The sequence below is a fragment of the Melitaea cinxia genome, chromosome 14 (assembly GCF_905220565.1).
Source record: "Melitaea cinxia chromosome 14, ilMelCinx1.1, whole genome shotgun sequence".
Lineage (NCBI taxonomy): Eukaryota > Metazoa > Arthropoda > Insecta > Lepidoptera > Nymphalidae > Melitaea > Melitaea cinxia.
Window position 1 is genome coordinate 10,419,812 of NC_059407.1, and position 24,699 is coordinate 10,444,510.

General features: G+C 32.5%; 1 protein-coding gene across 1 annotated transcript; it reads left to right on the forward strand.

Moving 5' to 3' along the window:
* Positions 1 to 3,360: 3,360 nt before the first annotated feature.
* On the forward strand, positions 3,361 to 18,280 carry LOC123659391 (ethanolamine-phosphate cytidylyltransferase). The gene is made up of 8 exons (XM_045594606.1): positions 3,361 to 3,413; positions 3,713 to 3,963; positions 4,359 to 4,425; positions 4,500 to 4,577; positions 4,817 to 4,976; positions 8,694 to 8,882; positions 11,950 to 12,108; positions 17,795 to 18,280. Exons 1-8 carry the CDS (start codon positions 3,361 to 3,363, stop codon positions 17,978 to 17,980), a joined length of 1,143 nt encoding a protein of 380 aa, XP_045450562.1. The 3' UTR covers positions 17,981 to 18,280.
* The last annotated feature ends 6,419 nt before the right edge of the window (positions 18,281 to 24,699 follow it).

Sequence of the window (24,699 nt, forward strand, 5' to 3'; positions counted from 1 at the left end):
CAATGTTTAAGATAAATGTACTAAAAACCAAAAAATAATAAAATAGATACAGTCGTGGGAATTATAAACATATGCATAGACTAGACTAAAATAAAACCGTGGGGCACGTCAATTGTCTACAAATTATCGACTTAATGTGCGATAGAAGAATCGTTTAATTCGTCGTTAAAATAGGCAGTTGGCCCGCAGACGGTGAGGAAATTACTTACTATTTTCTTGCTCATGGAAATTCCAATAGTTATACACTCCATGTAAATAAAAGAGATGTTTCAACTAGTTTATCGTTGGACATTCACACTGCTGACTGGCGAGGAATCGTTTCACTGCTCGTAGTTTGTCTTTAATCGACAAAACATATGATAAAAGTACTACTCGCTCACCACTATGAAACCCTAAAACTCGCTTATAATCGAGCTTCCTAGCTTGTTTCCACATTCTAGCCCTACTTATCACACGTCCATCGTTGTCGGTTGAACAACTGCCTAATTATAGTGTAACATTACAAAACAAACATTTTAATCAACGATTGTAGACAATTGATGTGCCCCACGGTTTTATTTTAGTCTAGTCTATGCATATGTTTATAATTCCCACGACTGTATCTATTTTATTATTTTTTGGTTTTTAGTACATTTATCTTAAACATTGCAATGTATGTTTAACATAAAACCGTTTAACTTAAAAAGTTTTTTTACCTATTTTTTAATGTCTTTTACGCGTGCAGTGACATGAGCGATCCCATATTGATTGAAATGAGCTCACAATGTGTACTCTTTTGGCGGACGGTTTTTAGACGCTGATTGTGTATCTAGGGTTTTTATAGGGTTTTTTTATAGATCAATGGACCCAGCTTAAAACAGATTCAGTACCTCATCATTTCAGCCTATCGCCGTCCACTGCTGAACATAGGCCACCATAAGTTCGTACCAAAAATGGCATGAACTCATGTGTTTAAACTTAATTAAATTTTCTTTTCACTTATTAAAATATTAGACAAAATCTGAAGTTATTGACCTGTTAAATTTAAATGTGTTCTGATAACTTTGTAACCCGTTAACTTGTGGGTTACTTGGCGGAGAACAAGAAAACAAAGTCCATACATTAATAAAATCGCCTTTTAGTCGTCACAGGCAGTGGCGTGACTCGTGCGAGCCAATTATATTCGTGTGCATGATTAGATAAATTGTTATTCTCAACTAAATATGCGCACATGTTATAGAATAAACAATATTTACATTAATTCTAAAACTTAATTAATATTAAAAAAAAGCACCTAGGTAATTAAATTAAATTACCTGTTTTTAAACACTTGTTTTTTTAAGTTTTACTACGTTGTTTTTTTTAATTGCGTACGTATCTGTATAATATATATCTATATATAATTGTTATGTATATATTATTTTTTTACTTATTTATATTTATATACCACCTGCCCATCTGAAAAGCAATATCCCTCTCATTATCAGGTTGTCTGGAAGATATTGCTTTTTAGCAATAATATCGCCTGGTTATACAATTTGTGACTATCATTGCTTGTAATGTAAATTTTGTTCTTAATTTAAATGTGCAATAAAGGATAATATTATTATTGTTTAGTAAAATGCTTATTCTTTTATTAAATATATTTTTTTTATTTTAAATTTGCCTTTTATAATCTTAATCTTATTGTTTCGTAGTATAACAAAATTACTTTTATTTAGTGGTATCGTTAAACGAAATGGTTTTGATCCCCGAAAGGCGTGCTATAATTTTAACATCAATGTCTGTCTGTGGCATCGTAGATAACAAACGGATGCTGTTTTTATGTGAACGCGAGTTTCATTGCGATGGTTTTTGGCTGTTTGGTTAAATTGATCCAGATGTAATATCCGACACGTAAAGAATTTTTCAATCCGAACTAGTAGTTCCTGATATTGTCGCGTTTTTTTTTAAATATAACTAGGTCGGCAAACAAGCCTACGGCTCACCTGATGGTAAGCGATTACCTTACTCTGTGTCTTGTTCACCAACAGGAATGCCACTGCTTGAAAGCAGTATCTTCTGTAAGGTCTTCTGTAAGACAGTCGGGCTGCTTCAATTTTGAGCAGAAAATTTCCTTATTACATCAGATATCTGCTAGTAAAAAACCCGTCAAAATCAGTCCAGCCGTCTCAAAGATTAGCCGGAACAAACAGACAGACAGACAAAAATTGTAAAAAAAAAATATTTTGATATATTTACCATGTCATATTACAAACAGACACTCCAATTTTATTTATTTGTATGTATATGTATGTATAGATGTATAAATATATCCTATAATTTATCTATAAACTGTTTCGTTGCGCAACATACTCGTAGTTTATTGTAGTACAAAATTGCTAATGTATAATACTCATATTAGCGGTTTTATAAAGTAAAAAAAGGAAAATCCCAAATTGCACGCTTCCAAGTTGTATTTTTTAGATTATTATTTATTATTAAGCTTACCACTCATTAAAATACTTACAATTTATAACTTAGTTTTCTAATAGTTAACAATTGAGTTACTAGCAAAGAAAATAATAAAATAATCCTGAAAAGAATAATGAGTGACACTGCTCTCATTCGTACCTACACCCATTAAGCTAACATCCAACATTATATAAAAAATAAATAAATAATAAATGCTTAACACTAAACGGCACCCAGTAGGATTTTTTTCTGTGTTGGGGGTCCATACATAAAACACAAGCACAAACGCCTAGACCACAAACAGCTATATGGCTAATACAAATAACAGTCGTGAGCGGGGATCGAACCCGCAACCGTCAACGCAACAACCACTGCTGTGACCGCTGCTCTAACGTATAGCCATTAATATCTTTAGTTTTTAATTTATAATATTTATTTAATCGATTCCTTTTACTATGTGTAATAGTTTTAAAAAAGTCGTATACATATATATGATATTTAATTTATAGTTTGATGTGTATTCTGTATAAAAGTGTATATTTTATAGCATATTAACGCATTGTTATAAAAATATTGAGGCATAAGAATAAGCGTTTTCCGTACTTTTCATTATGTGAGAATAAAAAACAGCCTACTTGGAGGCGTGCAATATAACAATGATGAATCATCTTCCGACTTCGCCATCGGCATTTAGAACTTATAATTACGAGGACGAGTAGACAGGTTTTTATCAGCGTATCTCATTCACCGATTCACCATTCTCAATTCTGTGATTTAGTTTCCTGTGTGCCAGTGCAGCTGTCAATCGTGTTGTCAGTTGATGTTCTATGTCGTATTTATTTAAATTTTTGGTGCATTTATAGTAAATTAATAAAATTTAATGCGATATTGTATAAAGATATAATAATTTATAGCACACAATAAAAAATGAGTGACAGCAAGGAAGATAAAAAGCAAATACGTGTGTGGTGTGATGGATGGTAAATCAATGATTTTTAATTTCTGAAATATCTTTTTGTGTAGATCAGAACAATTTGAATTTAAATTACCTATGATATTTATTGTAGTAACAAACATATGTAATATAGGTAACCAATAAAATGAAGTGAAATAGTTTTCCGTAATTTATTACGCCGGCTAATTTATTTAATTTTACCAATCGTTTCCACAATTAAAAAAATGACAAATTTATTTAACGTTTAATATTAACGCGCAATTTTAGTAGGAGATAAAACGAAATTAACAATACTATTATAAAATAATATTTTTTTATTTTCAGTTATGACATGGTTCATTTTGGTCATGCAAACTCATTGAGACAGGCCAAAGCTCTCGGTGATGTATTAATAGTAGGTGTACACACAGATGAAGAAATTTCCAAACACAAGGGTCCACCTGTTTTTACACAAGAGGAGCGATACAAAATGGTTCGTGCTATCAAATGGGTCGACCAGGTGGTGGAGGGAGCACCTTATGTTACAACATTAGAAACATTAGATAAATACCAGTGTGATTTTTGTGTGCATGGAGGTGGGATATGGTTTTATTTAGTTAATTCATAAACCACTAGTGTATTAAGAAATTATAAATAGTAGACTTGGTACAATTATTGTTTAATTATTCTTAGCGTCTAACAATTTATTTAACGTTTTGGAATTATTCCCCTTTACAACTTTATTTAAGTTGTAAATTTTAATATATCCAAAAAAATATTAAACAAAAATTAATTAATACATACACAAATACGCTCCAGAACTTTGATTTTAATTTATTTTATATACCTAAAAATATAAAGCATGCAATTGTATTATAATTCAACTGTAATTATTATAAAATATATTGGTAAAATTAATGTTTACCTTTTTTATAGTAATTTATTAATAAATATGAGAAACACTAAACTTGCTCATTATTTTACATTTCAGATGATATCACAGTAACCGCAGATGGAGTAGATACATATCATTTAGTTAAAGAAGCTGGTAGATATAGGTAATAAGCATTTTATATATCTTTAATTTATATTATTTATATGTAATAATTACTTATGCAAATTATGTTTGTAGGGAAGTGAAAAGAACTGCTGGCGTGTCCACTACTGATTTGGTTGGAAGGATGCTTTTGCTCACAAGAGAACATTTTAAGTAATTATGCAGTATATATAATTTCTTGACAATAATGTGCTTGAAATAATTCAAGTCGTAGATTATATCTATATCATTATGTATTTCCCAAGATATTTACAGTAATATTTACATTCATTTTGAAAATACATATAAAAACTTTTAAGAATTATTATTTCTGTTTTGTTTTTATGAATAAAGTTTTGTTATTTGAAAATCAATTATATCTAGTGGCTCTTAAGGTTGGGTGTAATTTTCAGGAGAGGTGACAAAGAATACACTGTAGCCCTGGAGCATTCTTCGAATCTCGGTACAGATTCAACTGCAAGGTCACCGTATACTGGTTGTTCTCAGTTTTTGCCTACAACTCAGAAGATCATCCAGTTTAGCAGTGGCTTATCACCAAAACCCACTGATAAAGTATGTTATTACTTTTAAATTATTATTTATAATATTTTACATGTGTACAATGCATTATCTTTATTTGTACACTGTACAGAAAATATATTTATATTTTGTAAATGGTGAAAAAATTTAATTTTTTGCAATTACATAATTATAGCATATAAATACCCCTTAATTAATATTTTAAAACTTAATTTTTGATATCTAACTGTCTAGTTTCATTCGAAAAATTATTTACATTTGCTTGAAGACAAGCAACATATTTATGTAACAAATTTTTATATATTTTAATAATTTATTGTACTTATGGTGTTAATATTAAAAGCATTCTCTCCTAGACAACCATAGCATATACTTCTGTCTACTGTCTGACCTTTATACACTATACTATATATTTTTTTCTTAGCTGCATTTGATGAAGTCATAAAATATTTTGCTATGATCATTTAATGGAGGTATTAAAATCATCTTATGTCTTTTTTTGCTCTTCATTGAAAAAATAAAGTAAAGGGTGTCAAGATTACGCCCACGGCCTTTAAAGCTATTTTGTTTTAATTATTTTAATTAGTTTATATATTCGGTGCTATATCTGCAAAGATGTTCAAAAAACAAGAATTATATTTATTACTTTTATTTTCGAACAATATACGACGTATTTTATTTTTATTTTATGCGCAATAATTTTTTGGCAAGGTTCGTGACACCACTTAAGTTTTAGTTAACACTATCTGACTATATCGATACATCGTTCTGGCCTAATTTCATAATACCTAACTCAGATTAATAAAAAAAAAGGATTAAAAACCTTTTGTTCATTATCCGAGATGCCTAAGTTAGTTGAATTAACCAACGTTTTAATTTTATTATTATGACTAGCGACCCGCCCCGGCTTCGCACGGGTGCAATGCTGATACTAAATATACTACAAAATGTCTTTATTTATAGTATGAAGCTAGCTTATAGCATGGTTATTAACATAATATTATTCAAATATGCGTCGTTAGATTACACGTTGTTTCAGAATACGTTGTAGAAATAAAGGTTCACTGCTCGTTCCCCGTAGGTGATAACGTGATAATTTGTAGCCTATATGTTGACCCGACTTCTTAATAATATTCGTGCCAAATTTGAAGTAAATCCACGCAGTACTTTTTGAGTTTATCCCGGACATACATACGGACAAACAGACAAAATTCTAAAAACTATATTTTTGGCTTCGGTATCGATTGTAGATCACACCCCAAGTATTCTTTTAAAAAAATATTTAATGTACAGTTTTGACTTTCCTACCATTTTATTATAATATGTATAGATTACTCGAAAGTTTTTGGTTTCAAACTCTTCAATAAAAAAGACCTAACCAAAAAAGCACAAACAGCTTACTGAGATTGGTGAGTTAATTTTAAAATTCGTTTTTAACATAAAACCTTTTTGATAATTAGGTACCTATGGGCCGCGGTTCTTTCGTAAAGTAATGCGCATTATGTATAATAATGTTTGTTTAAATGTAAATAATAATAAAAGTGAGGTTTTTGTTTTTTTACATTTCAAAATGATGCTATGTTATATACACTGGAATTTGGTACAATTGTTTAACATATATCAAAATTTAGATATAAGTATATGTGTCGTTAACAATTAAGTAATTTTTGATAATAGGATTTGGAGCTTTATTCGGTGATTTATCAAGGCTTCATGAAAATTCAGAGCACCGTGCGGTTTTTGTTCAATAATCATTAACATTAAGTCGATTAAACGTAAATAAAGTAAAATTAAAGAAAGAATAAACCTTACGATATTTTAGTAAATGTATCGTTTTCTATTTAATTTTAATTAATACTTTAAAAATAATACATTATCGGCTACAAGTGGTCAAATAAAAATATAATATTTTGATATAAACACGGTGGCCTGGTAGATATCGTTTTTTAGCGATAAGGCCGCCTATTGTAAGTGTAAAGCTGAGATTAATATAATAATAATATTCTTTATTGCACACCATTAAAAGATACAAACAAAAGTAGTACAATTAGAGGAAGATGTACAAAGGCGGTCTTATCGCTAAAAGGGCGATTTCTTCCAGACAACCTTTGGGTATAGGACAGCGCATAGAAAAACTAATCTAAATATATTGTATTTTTTTTTTTTGGTGTACAATAAAGAATATTTATTATTATTATTATTATTATAACAAACTAGATTTACCGACACAATTTAACTTATTATATATAACTTATAGTTCCATTACATATCTAGTTTTATCTATATCCTTCCTCTCTGTTACAAAACATGAAATTATATTATAGGTACTGTAAAAGGATATTGTAGTGAATAAAAGGAGTGGCTAATTTTTTCAATAGCAAAGTGAAATAAAATATAGAACCACAAACAAACCAAATGTAATCAAAATTTAATTTTGTATCACAAAATATAAATCTCAAAGTAAATGATGTGCCAAAGGATGAATGACTTTGTAACTTACTGTAAATTGAATATCGCGTTTAACGATTATTATAGGATATATAAATATGTATTTTAGATATTTATTGTAAGTTACTTTACTTCAAAGGTACTTATAGAGAATAAAATCAAGCACTTCTAGAATATTGTCATTTTTATATGTTACTGTACGATGACTTCTAATTTGATTTTAAAACTTACTCGAATATATTATTTTTTTTTTTCTTATTTTTAATACGCTTACGCTTCAGCCTGTAATATCCCACTACTGGGCATAGGCCTTTTTTCACATGTAGGAGAAGGATCAGAGCTTAATCCACCACGCTGCTCCAATGCGGGTTGGCGGATATATTCCCTACTATGAGTAACGATCGCCATCAGGTGCACATGATAAAAATTGGGACCGACGGCTTAACGTGCTCTCCGAGGCACGGTGGGGAGACCTACAAGGACTGCACAAACCCCCACGGCAAACACTAATATGGCCAATACAAATGTTTGTAATATACGGGGATCGAACCTACAACCGCCAGCGCAACAGGCACAATCCATAGCTGAGACCGTTGCGCCAACGCGGCGTTATTTTTTAATACGATATCGTACATTTTACTTTTTATAAAGATTCAAATATAGGCCACAATACATACCTTGTATTTATATTTAAAAATGTTACATGTAAAGACATTATTAATATAATAGTAATTTGTTGCCGTAACGAATATTACCAGCTTTTTTTAAGTATTAAGCCTTGACCTTTGATTTGCGCATACAAAAACAATTAATTAGGTATAATCTTCTATACCAACATTAATGCACGTGTCGTGTAACGTTGGTATTTTTATTTGCATGCGTTGTTAATTTTTTTTTTTTTTATATAACAAAATATCATTTTGTGATGATAAAAGTTAAATTCCATACATGAACGATGGAGTAATGTTTTGGAATTTTTATTTTCGTCCTGTTTGTTGATATTTTTTATAACTACGCTATTTTATATGATGCAAATGCCCCTCGCTATATGAAAATGAGAACCGAAAATTATGGGTTACAGTTGTATGGAAAAACCCTCAAGTTTGTTTACAACTTTAGACAAAAAACTGATTAACTTCACAAAATTTTGATGTGCTTATATTAAAAACTAACGCTTGAAAAAAATGACCCTGAACGTTTCCGATGTTTGTCAATATTCATCCCGTGTACAAAACCACGCGGGTCAACTAGTATTAATGGTTTTTAAATTAATTAATTAAAATTACATTTTTAATTTATTAGGTGGTGTACGTGGCTGGAGCGTTTGATCTCTTCCACGTGGGTCACTTGGACTTCCTGGAAGCTGCGCATGCGCAAGGCGACTTTCTAATCGTCGGTCTACACACAGATCTCGAAGTTAATCGCTATAAGGGATCTAATTATCCCATAATGAATCTCCACGAACGCGTTCTCTCTGTCCTAGCTTGTAAGGTAAGGTCTTTAATGTTTTTATTCCCTGCTGAAAATTCCAAATAAAAAACGATGATTTGTATGGGAAGTTATTGTAAACTAATGTGTGTTTGGAACAGGGATTCCAAATTTTCATAGAATTTATATCTGTTTTTATAAGAATATAACGAAAATATAATTTGTGTTTTTTGAAATGTAATGGCTTTTTCATATAAATAACTAGTTCTGTCGTAATCAGTTTAGGGCACGGTGTTCTACATAGGTCGTGCAACAACAGTAGTGGGGGTACGTCGGCTCAACGGTTGTGCGTTTCTTTTTTTCAAATTATGGCCGCCAGAGGCATGACGATAGATTGTTTGAAATTATAATCAATTAACGTCACTCAACCGGTGTGCGCAGTACGCACTGCACCACGTGACTGCACCATTTGATAGCATCGACGTACAGCGGCGTTGACGCGAACATAAAGTTATGACACTATCGTACTAATCTCTCACCTTTGAAATTGGGTTGCGTTGCATGACCTGTATATAACATCGTGGTTTAGGGCTTGTTTCACCGGTTGTATATTCTAAGGTCTTATATACAGGTCAGGAAACTAAGTCCAATTTCAATGGTGCAGATTAGTACGATATAGTATTAGTACGATATAGGAGTGGACGATACACATCGAATCAAACCGATGTATTGTTGATATTTCAACATCGACTATGCATCGATGTTTTTTTTTTATTTGATGCATCGCAGAGGCAAACAAACCTGCAAAAATTGTTCTTTAATTGATGGATTATTTCTCTACGGTTAATAGGTAGCTATTTTAGTCTCTTTTATTACTTAATTAATTCATTAGCACTCACACGGTATTTACTTTATCTGACAACTCCTGTTGGAAGACTTAACGATAATCCACTGAAAATTTGGAAATAATACAAAATACATTTTCCAATATTAAATAAAATCGCCTTTAAATATCTAACAATGGTAGGCACATCGGTCCTATCTGAAAAACTGTTTTCACAAGCGGCGCAGGTGATAACTCAACAAAGAAATAGATTGAAGGGCAAAAGATTGGGCAAACTTTGTTTTTACAAAGTAATGCTAAGAAGTATTGGGATATTTAAAGATCTCATCTATTTCATCGATTTTCTTCTATAATTTTTTTGTCAGATTTTAAAATGTAATAAAAGTTTTTTTAATAGATTTCTGTTTTTTATATCTAAACCACATAGATATCTAACTTATAGAAATACAGTCAGCGTTTGGAAAACATTGATGTATTTTTTGATATATCGATATTACATCGATGCCACTATTCGATGCATTGAATCGATAAAAACATCTAAGTATTTTTTCAATGTCCATCACTAGTAGGATAATGTCATAACTTTTCTATAAACTACAAAAGCAAAAATAATATTATAAAACTTTTACAACAGCTCAGTAATAAAAAAAATTATAGTTTTGTTATTTGAGGTAAAATATTATATTGCCTATTCTCCTCGCTAAATAGATTATCTACCACAAAAATAATCCTCCAATTCGAACAATTTTTTTATTTATTTATGCGAAGATAAGTATTTTATGTAAAAAGTATTGGTTGTACTATTTTGTATGTCTTTTAAATAATATAAAAAAATAATAATAATTCTTGAGATATTTTTTTTACAACTAGGTCAGTATACAAGCGTTAGGCCCATCTGATGGTAAGCGATTACCGTAGCCTATAGATGCTTGCTACATCGAAAGCATCGTAAGCGCCATGCCGACCCTACCCTTAACTTTCCCTTGCTCTGGCGATGTTACTCACTACAGGAACACACTTTTTTTTTGGTATCGCAGGGAAACCCGTTTAAGGGTGATATCCAGGACGCCCGGGTAGGCAGTCCTAGACCTTATGTCGGCTTCAGCACTTGGTGGTGCAATACCCACCAAACCCCTGCGGGAGCCTTCAGCCGCTTTAATTGGAGGGTCCCGGATCTGCAGGCAACAGGATCCCTCCAGCTACCGGCTGGCCAGGGCGCAACGCAGCCGTTACGCGTGTGCCATACGGCTGCTCCGCCAGGTCCTCCCCCCATCTCCGCATTAATGCTTCTTGCCCCATCTGGCGCACCCGTAGGATCTCGTCTAACGTGGGGTTCTCACCGAGGGCCCTCCTAACCAAGACGTATGAGTAGGTTTCGGCAAGAACCTCCGCCACGAGCTCCCACGAGGGTCGCCGGCTAGAGCAGTAGCTGCAGCCTACGATACCGCACGGTACCCCCGGATCACCCCCACTGCTATGATCCTCTGCGCCGACCGCAGTGTGGCCTTATTCCTCACAGTGAGGCGATTCGCCCAAACCGGTGCACCGTACGTCGCCATACTCCAGCAGACTACGAAATATACCTGCCTGCAGGCGGTGCTGAGTCGTCCGAGGTTCGGGAGGAGTCTGCCCAGTGCACTCGCCACCTTCACAACCTTCGGTCCCACTATAACGAAGTGTGGGCCGAAGGTCCACCCTCCGTCAAAGATGAGCCCCAGATATTTCCTTTGGGGGCTCATCCTGATCCTCCCCTCTCCGATCTGCAGGGTAGCCCCCGGCGGGGGTCTCTTGCGTCCGGTCCCGCGGAAAAGTAAGGCCTCGGTCTTGTCAATACTGACACGAAGCCCCAAATTCTTTATGGAGCTGATCACGAGGTCGAGTCCGACCTCAAACAGCCGCGCCGCTTCCTTGTAGTTTCGTCCCCGGGAGTAAAAGAGCATCTGCTACGCGGATGAGACCCATCCCGGGGAGAAGACGGCCTCGCAGGACCCAGTCGTACCCGATGCTGGCTGATACTCGGTGCTGGGCCCGATCTCTGTGGGACACCGCAGCCGATAGGGGGCACTCCGAAGAATTTCAGTGCCTCCCGAATCACTGCATGCGGGAGGCTGTTGAAGGTGTTCGCTAGATCCAGCGACACCGCGAGCACCACCTCCCTCCGGTGTTACAGGAACACAACACTATATGAAAGCAGTATTATGCAGGTTGCTCCAGATTTTAAACAGGTTATTTCCTACCGTGTTCTGCTTGAATAGATTCATTAATATAATGTTTTATGTTTTGCAGTATGTTCACGAAGTGGTGATCGGAGCGCCGTACAGTGTGACAGCGGATCTAATGGATCACTTCCGAGTGTCGGTGGTATGTCACGGGAAGACGCCCATCGCGCTGGACGCGGACAAATCAGACCCTTACAAGGTGCCTAAAGAACGAGGGTGCTTTAAGGTATGCCTTGATGTTCTGTGACGAGTTATTCTAAGTTTAGTTATTCTTGTTACTAGCTTAATAATACTATACTATACGTAACTTTCATTTTTGTAAATTTTTTACTCTTCTTATGCATGCATGTACTAAATAAATAGTTATTTAATTCACATTTATTTCTACGTCCTTAAAGTACCTATCTAGTGTAAAAAAAAATTATTAAAAATTGATTGATATGGAGTTATGTAATTTATATCGATATTAATACTTGAAGTAAAAACTTTGTACCCCTTTTTAAGAAAATTGCGCGGACGGAGGAGAATGAAATTTCTTACACTTATAGTTTACATAGAGAAGGAGAGCAGAAAGTTAATAATTTTTTTAAAAATATGCATAAAATATATCAAATTAATAAAAAATGTGTTACACTTTTTTTTAATATATATATATATATATATATATATATATATATATATATATGTAAAGAAAAAATATTATTTTCTTTACTTTAAATATTCTCTATATTTATAATTTATATAGACAACATAGGAAACCTTTTTTATTCGGTTTGTTATATCTGGTTGATAGATAAGATTGTCTAGCTGTCACGACGAAACAATTATTGATTAATATTTAAAAAGATAGTTATTTAAGAAATTATTTGTGATTTTGGATTCGACACTGGAATTAATAACATTAAATGTCGTTTCTTTTATTACAGAGAAACTCAATTGTGTTTTAATTGATTGTGTCGTCTAAATCACAAGAAAATTTTATCTTACAAAACGACATTTCTTGTCAAAAAAAAAAAATAAAAAAATGGAAAAGCTGAAATTTTCATTTCAAGTAAAACCAACGCCAGACGGAAAGTCAAACTATATTGCCATAACCTCAATTTTCACACAAGATGAAAAAGTTTTCCTGGTGCCTGAAGAATATCAAGCAGCATCACTTCACAAACATATCCTAACCTCTAAAGCTTACGCTACAGTGAGAAATTCATTAAAAAAAAGACATCAGACTAGAAGTGTGTGGATAAAAACAACAAAAGATATCTTAGAAACATACTTTGATGAAGCTGAGAACATGATTTTTCAAGACCAATTTTTAGAGGAAATTACACAAGGACAGTTGGCTGCTATCAATAAAAATAACTCAGAAGATCCTATGGTGAAAATTTTGGAACAATTGGTTGATGATCAACAAAATAAAGAAAAACAAAGTATTAAAAAACTAGCCGACAAATTTGTAATAGAGAAATTTGATGGAAGAAATATAAGTGCCTCACACTGGATGGAAGTATTTGAAAAAGAATGTGCAAGGTTTGAATTAGTGAAATGTGAAGAGAAAATTGAAATTTTCAGATTATTCCTAGAAAGAACGTGCACTGACTGGTACTCTTCCATGATGATCAAGCATAGTTTTCAATCAAAGTGGTCGGAATGGAAATCAAATTTTTTGCAAACCTATGCTAATAAAGGTTGGAGTACTAGCAAATATGCCTTATCATTCAGATATCAGTCAGGGTCTTTACTAGAATATGCAATAAAAAAAGAGAGGCTTATGCTTGAAATTAGAAAAACAATTGACCACGGGACCCTAATTGACATAATTGCGGCCGGCTTACCAGATTTTATAACGGAAAGGATTAATAAAGAGGAAGTTGAACACACAAGCGACTTATTTAATGAACTTGGAAAGTTAGAACATTTGGTTACAAAGAAGAAATTTATTAAAAAAAAAGAAGATACTAAGCCGGTGAAAGAAAATTGTAGCATCTGCGAGAAGTTAAAGAAAGGAGTGCGCTATCATTCGGAAGATTCATGTTGGTTCAAAACAAGAATTAATAATGAAAAAGAAAAAGAAAAGAAACAAATAAAGCTCATCAACAATGCAGAATTAGAATGTGAACTACAATATCAAGACCCAAAAAACTAATAGTGCCGCCATTAATTAAAGTGAAATTAGTATTGAATAAAAACGTTGAAGTATTTGGAATCTATGACTCTGGTTCTAATGTGTCATTGATAAATTCAAGATTGCTGAAAATAAACAATAAGGAATCGAGTTATTTAAATAATACTAATTTAAAAACGATTAATGGCGTAAAAAAGGCAAAAGGCTTAATAGCACTTAATATAAGAATTTTCAATGTTGATAAAACAATGAATGTGTTTGTAATAGACGAAGAAAATTTCGATCATGACTTCCTAATTGGACTAGATTGTATAAAGGAGTTTTACTTAATTCAAGATGAAAACTTGGAAATCAATCAAAAAATACCTATACAAGAAAGGGAAATAATTTCTAACGAAGAAATAGAATCAAACATTGATATTCCAAAGGAACAGAAATTTGATAATTTAGTAAACTTCAACGAAAACATCATTGAAGAAAATTTCAAAATTAGCATAAATCACCTGAACTATCAACAACAAAAAGTGATTGATGACTTAATAGAAACCAATAGATCTGTATTTGCAAAGGACAAGTATGACATCGGGACGGTAACAGATTATGAAGCACACATTGACCTGCTAGTAGAAAAATACTGCAGCAAAAGGCCATATCGTTGCACAATTGAAGATAAAAAAGAGATTGAAAACCAGATAGCACACTTATTGGAAAAAAATATAATAGAAGAATCATACAGCCCGTTTGCAGCCCCAGTTACATTAGCCTACAAAAGAGATGAAAATAAAAAATCAAGATTGTGCATAGATTTTCGAGACCTAAATAAGATAGTGGTTCCACAATCACAACCATTCCCGCTTATTGAAGACCTAGTAGTTAAAACAAGGGACTGTAAGTTTTTTTCAACATTGGATCTGAATTCAGCGTTTTGGTCAATACCTCTGCGAGTCACAGACAGACACAAAACTGCATTCGTCACGCACGAAGGTCATTATCAGTGGACTTGCTTACCATTCGGCTTGAAGACTTCACCAGCCATATTCCAGAGAATAATGTGTAATATAATAAGGAAACATAAACTCGGAAAGTTCACAGTAAGTTACATTGATGACATCCTAATATTTTCAAAGACGTTCTCGGACCATGTCGAACACTTAAAACAGATATTTCAAGCAATTAAAAAAGAGGGTTTACGACTGAAATTTTTAAAATGCAAGTTTGCAGCTGACTCAGTTAAATATCTGGGACATATAATCCAGAATAATACAGTTACACCTCTGAAGGACAACTTAATATCAATAAAAAATTTCCCCACCCCAAGAACACAAAAAAATGTGAGACAATTTTTGGGAAAAATAAATTTCTATCACAAATATGTACCAAACATAGCCATAAAATTAGAACCATTACATAACCTGTTGAGAAAAGGACAAACTTTTAACTGGACAAAGGCATGCCAGGAGTCATTTGAAGAGATGAAACAAATATTATGTTCTCAACCAATATTAACCATTTTTGATCCAAACTTGCCCATTCACATTTACACAGATGCCAGTATATTAGGAGTAGGAGCAGTTCTAAAACAGCCACAAGAGAATAATGAAGAAAAACCGGTAGCATACTTCTCAAAAAAATTGAATGAAGTACAGAAGAGGAAGAAAGCTATATACCTAGAGTGCCTGGCAATCAAAGAATGTGTAAAGTATTGGCAGCACATGCTAATAGGTAAAAAATTTACGGTATTCTCAGATCACAAGCCATTGGAGAATATGAATATAAAATCAAGAACTGACGAAGAATTAGGAGATCTGACATACTACCTATCACAATATGAGTTCCAAATTAAATACTCCCCAGGTAAATACAACATCGAAGCTGATTGCCTAAGCAGAAATCCAGTTTTAGAGCCAAATGAAAACCAGGAAGAACAGCTTAAAATCGTTAACATAATAAAACTAGAAGATATTTTAGAAAATCAAGAAAAAAATGAAAAGATACAAAACAGAAAAGACAAGTTAATAAAGAAAAACAACGTTTATTACAAGACAGTACAGAAAAAAAATAAGATAATTCTAACAGAGAAGTTCAGTTTAGAACTTATCGAAAAGGTACATAAAGACTTAGGACACATAGGAATTAAACAAATGCAAAGAATGATCAGTTCATTATACACAGCAGAAAATATGTCGAAAAACATAAAAAGGGTATGTGAAAGTTGTATAGTATGTATAAAAAACAAATCAAGAGGACAAAACAAATATGGATTGATGTCACACTTAGGTCCCGCCACAAAACCTTTTGAGATATGTTCCATCGATACCATTGGAGGCTTTGGGGGTTCGAGGTCAACCAAGAGATACTTGCACCTACTATCAGATCATTTCACTAGGTACGCATATATTTTGACGTCAAGTACGCAAAATGCAAATGATTTCATCAAACTAGTGAAAAATTGTGCGGAAACCCACGAAATTGGCTTGATTCTCTCAGATCAATACCCAGGTATCAACTCCAGAGAGTTTAAACGTTTCTTAGACGAAAATAACATACCAATAATATTTACTGCTGCGAACTCGCCCTTCTCAAATGGCTTAAATGAAAGACTCAATCAAACATTAGTCAACAAAATCAGGTGCAAGATAAACGAAAAGGACACAAAAAGAGCATGGACAACTATAGCACAAAATTGTGTAAAAACATATAATGAAACAGAGCATTCTGTCACTGGATATGCACCAGAATATCTATTGAACGGTACGGACGTTACAATTTTGCCAAATGAGTTAAGACTCAAGAAGGCCAATCATGCTTTAATCGAAGATAGGAAAAGAGCTCTGGAAAACACGATCAAATCACATAATTACAATAAGACGATTTACGATAAAAATCGAAGAAATGTAGACTTGAAAGTGGGTGACGCAGTTTTTGTCGAAAATGGAAACAAATTGAACAGGAAAAAGCTCGACGAATTGAGAATTGGACCCTACAAAATCTTGGACAAATATCGAACACAATTTACAAAATAAGCACTGATCAAAAAAAATCAGAGTCCAATTTCTTCCACATCTCAAAACTGACGCCAGCTCCTGCCCTGGCATAGTCTTAAAGCTTTTCTTCTCTTGGAGGGGGAGATGTAAAGAAAAAATATTATTTTCTTTACTTTAAATATTCTCTATATTTATAATTTATATAGACAACATAGGAAACCTTTTTTATTCGGTTTGTTATATCTGGTTGATAGATAAGATTGTCTAGCTGTCACGACGAAACAATTATTGATTAATATTTAAAAAGATAGTTATTTAAGAAATTATTTGTGATTTTAGATTCGACACTGGAATTAATAACATTAAATGTCGTTTCTTTTATTACAGAGAAACTCAATTGTGTTTTAATTGATTGTGTCGTCTAAATCACAAGAAAATTTTATCTTACATATATATATATATATAACCATGTATCTGAAACATACACGCATATTATACTATTTATTGATTGTTAAAGTCTGTAGTCAAATTAAAATTAAAAAAAAAGGTTCTTTATTTTCATTATTTTTGGTTTTGTTTAATTTAAAATTTTAACAATGGTCGAATCTCGACCTCTAGGCGACCATAAACAAATAAATCTAAAGTCATCAGTGTGATGATTTCGTAATAAGTATTTTAAGTCATAAAATTTTATTAAGGTTCAAGCAGGGTTTTAAGTTTTCGAAAATTTAAAATAAATCAATTTAAATATGGGTTTCATTTTTTGGGTAAAAATTTTATCAATTTTTGAAATTTATTTTTCGCAGGTTTTAAATTCAGGCAATAACATGACAACTGAGGATATAGTTCAACGAATAATCCGTCACAGATTAGAATTTGAGGAAAGGAACACTCGCAAAGAACAAAAGGAATTGGCCGTTACGAAAACGGTACAGAAGGAGCATATCAAGCAGAATGGAAATTGTGTAGTTGTTAAGGGATTTTCCGGTTAATGTTATAAAAAAATACGTCAAATCGAAACTTTCCCAGTGAATTCTATTAAAGATTATAATACTCTGAATTTTCAGTCTTATTCGGTGACATGACTATTATATTTATGAATATAATTACCATTAAATAAATCATTTACCTAGTATTGTATATTTAAGAATTACGATAAAAATCAAACTTAATCAAATTATATTAAGTAATAATCAGTCATATTATAAAGTGAAGGTTTTTATTCGCATTTTAGTATCGTTTTTCTCATTCCAATAATATTAATGATACTTAAATATATACTATGAGATTTATTTTTTATGAATTTTATTATATATCCCTTAGAGCAACATGGAAGGGAGTAGTCATGCACAGGCGTTCCCCTCTATCAAGTTATAAGTCCAAATGGTCCTACGCGTACAATAAAACTAGTTGCAGCCGCACTGATCACTAGACTAAATCTAGTTGCGCGGTTGAATCAATGTCCTTCAAAAAATGACGAGTTGTTCTGTTATTGGCTGCAAAAAGAGATCTGCCAATTCAAATTTACTAAAAGATGGCGTTACCTTTCATATGTAAGTATTTTTTAATCACATTATTACTGTATACTTCTTTTAAACCTTTTTTAAACTTAAAAATTACAAATGTTATCGGTCGTGTTGTTTCGGATTTGTTTACCAACACAGGTCGCTTGCCCTCATACGATATGCGGATCGGTCGAGCGACTGAGTCGAGTCTATTTCCGAGAAGTTGCTGTCGCTGAGCGATAGTGTTGTTACCGGTTTGTTTGTAGATATTTATCGATAAAAATGGAAAAGGCAAAGGAGGAGACAGTCATATTTGAGATTCTGATTTATTTATAATATAATATTGCAAGTTTAATTTTAATATACATAGTTTTATAATAAAATTGCATTAAATTAAATATAACATAATACTTACGAGTATTAACACATTTTACTAGAAATACTTAGCGTGAACTTCGACCAAAATGCTTTATATTAATTTTGCAGGTTTCCTAAAGATCCAAATTCAAGGCATACGTGGAATTTTTTTTTTGTAATAACAGACTAACCTGGGCGCCCACAAGAAATAGTGTCATTTGCTCAAATCATTTCAATACCTCTGACTTTTAAGTGTGGAACTGGCAAGATTAATAATAGAAAAATATACCGCCACAAGCGTTTCTTTCTTAATGAAAAAAGAAAACCCACAAAAACCAATTCGTCATATTTTTAGAAAACTATTCAATTTTAAAAACCAGACACAACTGTCATTGGTTTTTAAAATGTTATAAACATTTAGTTTATTTTTGAGATATATATAAATAAAGTCCATATTTATAATAACACCTTACCTTTGTATAACTTTAAAAACCTAATTTCCCTAACCGAGTACTTTAATTTATCGATAATGCGTATCGACAGTTGTTACAACCACGGCTGTGAGCAACTTGTCAGTGTGGTTGCGGCATGTCATTATACTGTAATGACAAAGAATCTATCTATATGTGTGTATGAAAAATGTAAGTGTGTTTTTAATTTAGTATGGGTGAGTTTCGTAGTGACAGACGATTTTTTTTTTTGTGGGAATTAGATAAAGTGTGCGTGTGTGTGATTTCCCCCCGCAAAAAATGACAGTTTTGTATCGGTAAAAAACGCTATGGCGACTCCCCTCCGTGTTGCTCTTTGATTTATCCACATAAAGAAAATAATAAACTTATTTGGTATTTTATTATGTAAATTGTACCTAAATTATTTATTTCAATAGAACTTTTAAGTTGTTGTTTAATAATGTGAAATGTACTCAAATACTTTGTTTAAATTATGCATATTATTACCTATGTAGATACAATAAACTATTTAATTTAATTCTTTTTATTATATCGGACGCTGCCTCAAATATTTTTTATTCATCATTTCAGCCTATTGCAGTCCACTGCTGGACATAGCCCTCCACAAGTTTATTTTTTTTTTATTAGTAACAAATAATTATAATAGTTTTAATTTTTAATTATTTTGGTAAATAAACAAGAGAGGGATTTGAATAAACGCGAATTATGTTTGCGTCAGAAAGAGGATTAAAACAAACCGAAATTATTTAAAATTAACTTTAATTAATGTTTAAAGTTATTAAAAGTTAATCCTATGCACGATAATTCCATTTCGAGATAGGAAAATGAAATAAAAAAATTGAAACCATTACATCATTGCTGCATTGACAATTTAATGTAGTAAATAAAAATGCAACGTCGACGTTCTTCATATGTAACATTGACCTTGGTCCGTCTATTGCAGACGATTTAAACAGTGCCAAACAGACACTGTGTCGCCTAGGACACTCTTCAGGAAAACGCAGAGTTGCCTAAGCTCTGCGCCACCCTCTCGACCTCACTGGCTAGGCCCACAGGAACGACAAGTCGATACGTGTGGAGTCAGTTCGGCTGCAGGAGTCTTTCGCATTAGAGCTATGCCACGAATGCTTGACGGAGACCCCATTCCGGGTTTCAAATGAAGTTTTCCTTCTCCAGAACCTTGATGATCTTAAGCCCGGTTTATCCCTCGGTCGCCTTTTACGACCCCCACAGGAAAAAAGGGGAGGTGCTATTTTACTCGGCTGACACCACACGGCATTCATATGTATATGCACTGCAATTTGCGCGAAATTAAGAAAAATACTATCGTTAGTGTGGCCTTCCTACTTAGTCACATGGCACAAATTCACAAACAGCGTAATGTTCAGGCTTAGGTTGGTGATCTTGTCGTTCGTTTTTTTCAATGATTTAATTTATCTCTATAAAAAACGAATGTGCTTTAGATCACACGACTAAAGTAAAACTTTTTTAGCTCCATCTAACATATCTCCCTCTCAACTTCCGTTCGCCTCGCACGATCACACTTCTCGTAACGCTCTCGTCACGCATTCATCAGCTTATTCCCCAAGTTAAACGTGCGTAAAGAAGTTTTATTTCAAAAACGAGTATGCTTTAGACCACACGACTGAAGTAAAACTTACGAAACGTAACTCTCTACCTTCACTAACTTATATCTTCCTTTTAACTTCCGTTCGCCTCGCTCGATCACATTTTTCATAACGCTCACGTCACATATTCACGAGTTTACTCTCTAAGTGAAGCGTACGTAAAGAAGTTTTACTTCAATAATTAACTGTTTACGTATTAATCAAAAGAGTCTTATCAAATAGATAATTCGAAAGTAGTACCAAAGAATATTATGTTTTTGCTTAGTTTGCTTAGTCTTAGTTATCAAGTATTGTAATTTTTATTGGGATCAGTGCAATAATATACATAGAAAAATTAATACATTTAAGTAATAATGATACCAGTCTTGTTTATTAAACTCATCTTTAATGCATTTTAATTTTTTTAGGACGTTATTAATTTTTTTAAGAAATTTATTTTTTTAAAAAGTAACACATATATTTTTTGCTTTGGCAATAACCAAATAATTCAAAATGGCAGAAAAGTGTCGAGAGAATATCTATCTATTCTATCTTTATGCGACAATAAAATAGTTAGTGACGTGGTGTAACGGAATTATAGTGTATTTGCAGACAAAAGCATAGTTTTTACATGAAATTTGAAGAATATCGAGCTAAGATAAAATATTTTGATAGGTAAGTTTATTTTGAAGCCACCCACTATGACAGTCTGCTCACTTTTATCTAAATATTTATAAATATTGACTAAGTATTTTGGGAGACATTGCTTTTAGGTGACTATATAACTAGTAAATAAACTCTAGTCAATTTTATACACTAAGACAATATATAATCTGCCGGTTTTCAAAAGGCGTCAAAGCACTGCGTATTATCAGAAAGTTATAATTATCGATTTGACTAATTCACGGCTAATTTAAGTTATTTTATTAGAAAAACTAAAGGTAGTTCCGGCGCATTTCTTTATCTGATTTCTCATATAATCAAGATACATTTTTTTTTTTATTACTGAATACTGTTCTATTTTATTATTTACATTCACTACAAAAACATTTGAACTATAACTGTTGTTTATAATTTACACTTGTATGAATAGCTGTGCTTTAGACTAAAAAAAATAGTAATATTATTATCAGCTTTATAGCTTAGACAAACAAGATTTTCTTCTATCTATTTAAATAAAAATGAATGTTGCTAAGCACATAACTCGAGAATGGCTTAGCGAATTCGGCTAATTTATTTTTTTGTATGTGCCTTAAGGCCCACGAAAGATGTAGGTAATAGTAAAAAAAATTGAAAAACAAAATTAATTTTTACTATTAAGTTTTAAAAGAACGAAGTCTGTCCGGGCAGCTAGTTCATAAATAATAATTTAAATTGATATTTATAACCACAATTTTTAAGTGAGAAATCTTCTGAAATTCAAATTAGATATTCTTTTCCAAATATATATATATAGAATAAAACTATATGTCTCCTATCTATTAAATTTATAGACAGATCAACTCAATTAATCATGTTTAATGTGTCATGTGGATCCTTGTTCTCAGTATTTATCACTTTGAAGAAAGTGATTAAATAGTGAAGATAAAACCATTATTACAATTAATTTGCAGCGTTTCTTATTTTATGACATATCAAGGCAATACTGTCAAGATTTCTGGACTATTTTATGATTTTGATCCATTAAGATGTGTTTAAAGTAACAATGTTTTCTCATTAGCGAACTGTCGATGTTGAAATCATTTCATTGCCAAATATAAATGTGTATAATATTAAATCATAGTTTCAATGTTAATTTGGCAGAACACAGTTGTTTTTCACAGTGGATGTTATATCCAATCTGTCCATAAAGAGATTATCTACTAAACACATTTTATGATGAGAATCATTAAAAATTGATATATGTTATAATGAAACAGCTTTTTCGGATTTTATTGCAGTTTATTAGGTTCTTACATGCTCTACATTTTGGATACTTTACAGCAACAATGATCACGGGAGTACTGAATTCGCGTAAACATTAGAAAATACTTGATATATGTACTTAAATATAGTTTATTTACCTTAATGTTACTGACTTATATGTTTAGTGGTGGAAAATTTTGAAGTTATAGAAATGGGATTTTTATTATTCAATATGATCTGATGTTTGGATTTTCTATTCTCACTTTCAAACTATTTGTTGAGTACTATTTACTTTACTATACCCTTATAGCCCTTAAGAAATTAACTAGATTTTATTCTTTATGTTTTAACTGAGGTAGGGCACAGCAAGAATTTCCTGCTCAAAATATGGAGCAGCCCGACTGGGGTAGTACCTCGACCTTACAGAAGATCACAGCTAAATAATACTGTTTTCAAGCAGTATTGTGTTCCTGTTGGTGAGTAAGGTGACCAGAGCTCCTGGGGGGATTGGGGATTGGGTCGGCAATGCGCTTGCGATGTTTCTGGTGTTGCAGACGTCTATAAGCTACAGTAATCGCTTACCATCAGGTGAGCCGTACGCTTGTTTGTCGACCTAGTGACATATAAAAAAAAAAAAAAAAAACAAAGTAACCATGATAATAACCATGTTTATTTGAGATAAATCTGTATTGAAATATTCCATTCAATTTGTTTTCTTGTGAAGCAAGAGATTGAGATTTGTATTTTATGTATTGATAGATTTGCCTCTTTTATTAAACACGTTGAACGCCATGGGGGACACCAATTGAGTCTCACTTGTTTAGTCCATGGGGCCAGTTTAAAAGTCCTTATTTACAAAAGTTTTATGATAAGTTTTTATTGCACTACCATTCTCATCCATAAAGATCTTAATTATTTTTCCTTACACTATATGACATATTTTTCTAAGTCATATTTTTTAAGTTGATCTGGCTCGCGTTCATGGCCCAAACAGAAGAACTAAAAATCAAGCTGGTGTTTAATGTGTTAATTATTTTGGTAATAAAAAAAAATTAAAAATTATATATTTAGTATATTAATCTGGCTTATCAATAATAAATGTTAATGTGATTAGAAGATTATTTTATTCTAAAATCACAATAGAAAACTAATTTTACTATTCCATTTAGACATATAATATTAATTTATTTATGCCTATCATTTTTCTTGCCATATTTAGGTGGAAGTGGACAAAATCAACCAGTTGCAACCTATCTTAAACTTTATTTCACCCCTTTAAGGATACAACTTTTATGATAATTCAGCCTGAACATTCTACTGTTGGCCTCTTTCTCCATGTAGAAGAAAGAGAGACATTTAAATGTGTGGTTACTTTTTTCTTATGAAAAGTGTAAAACTTCATTTTTATGTTTTTACTTCAAAAATGACAGCTTCAATACAAAGTTTCATCCAATTTCTCCCTTGGAAGTATAATAGAATTTCTAAGTCTTCTCTCTTATTCCAATAAACAATTATTTTTAAGGATATATGTCTGTATATGGGCTATATTGTTTACATTTTATGTACTCGAATTTATAGGCTCGCTAGCATTCAACGTGGAGGAAAGAGTCACGACATGTTATTTTACGAGAATCTTGTTGAATATAAAAGTAATAAAAGAAAAAAGAATTGCATTAGAAAACGTATGACGTAAAACATGGCTGTCGGAAAAATGGTTTTTGAATAGGGTGCCATAGAAAAGCCTGAGATGCGCGGGCGCCGCTCATCGCAAACATTGCAGTTGAGCTGTGACTCAGAGCTGCCAAAAATAACTTGCAAATGGGCGCCGCCTACCGACCGGGGCGGGCGGATCGATCAGGCTCAGTGG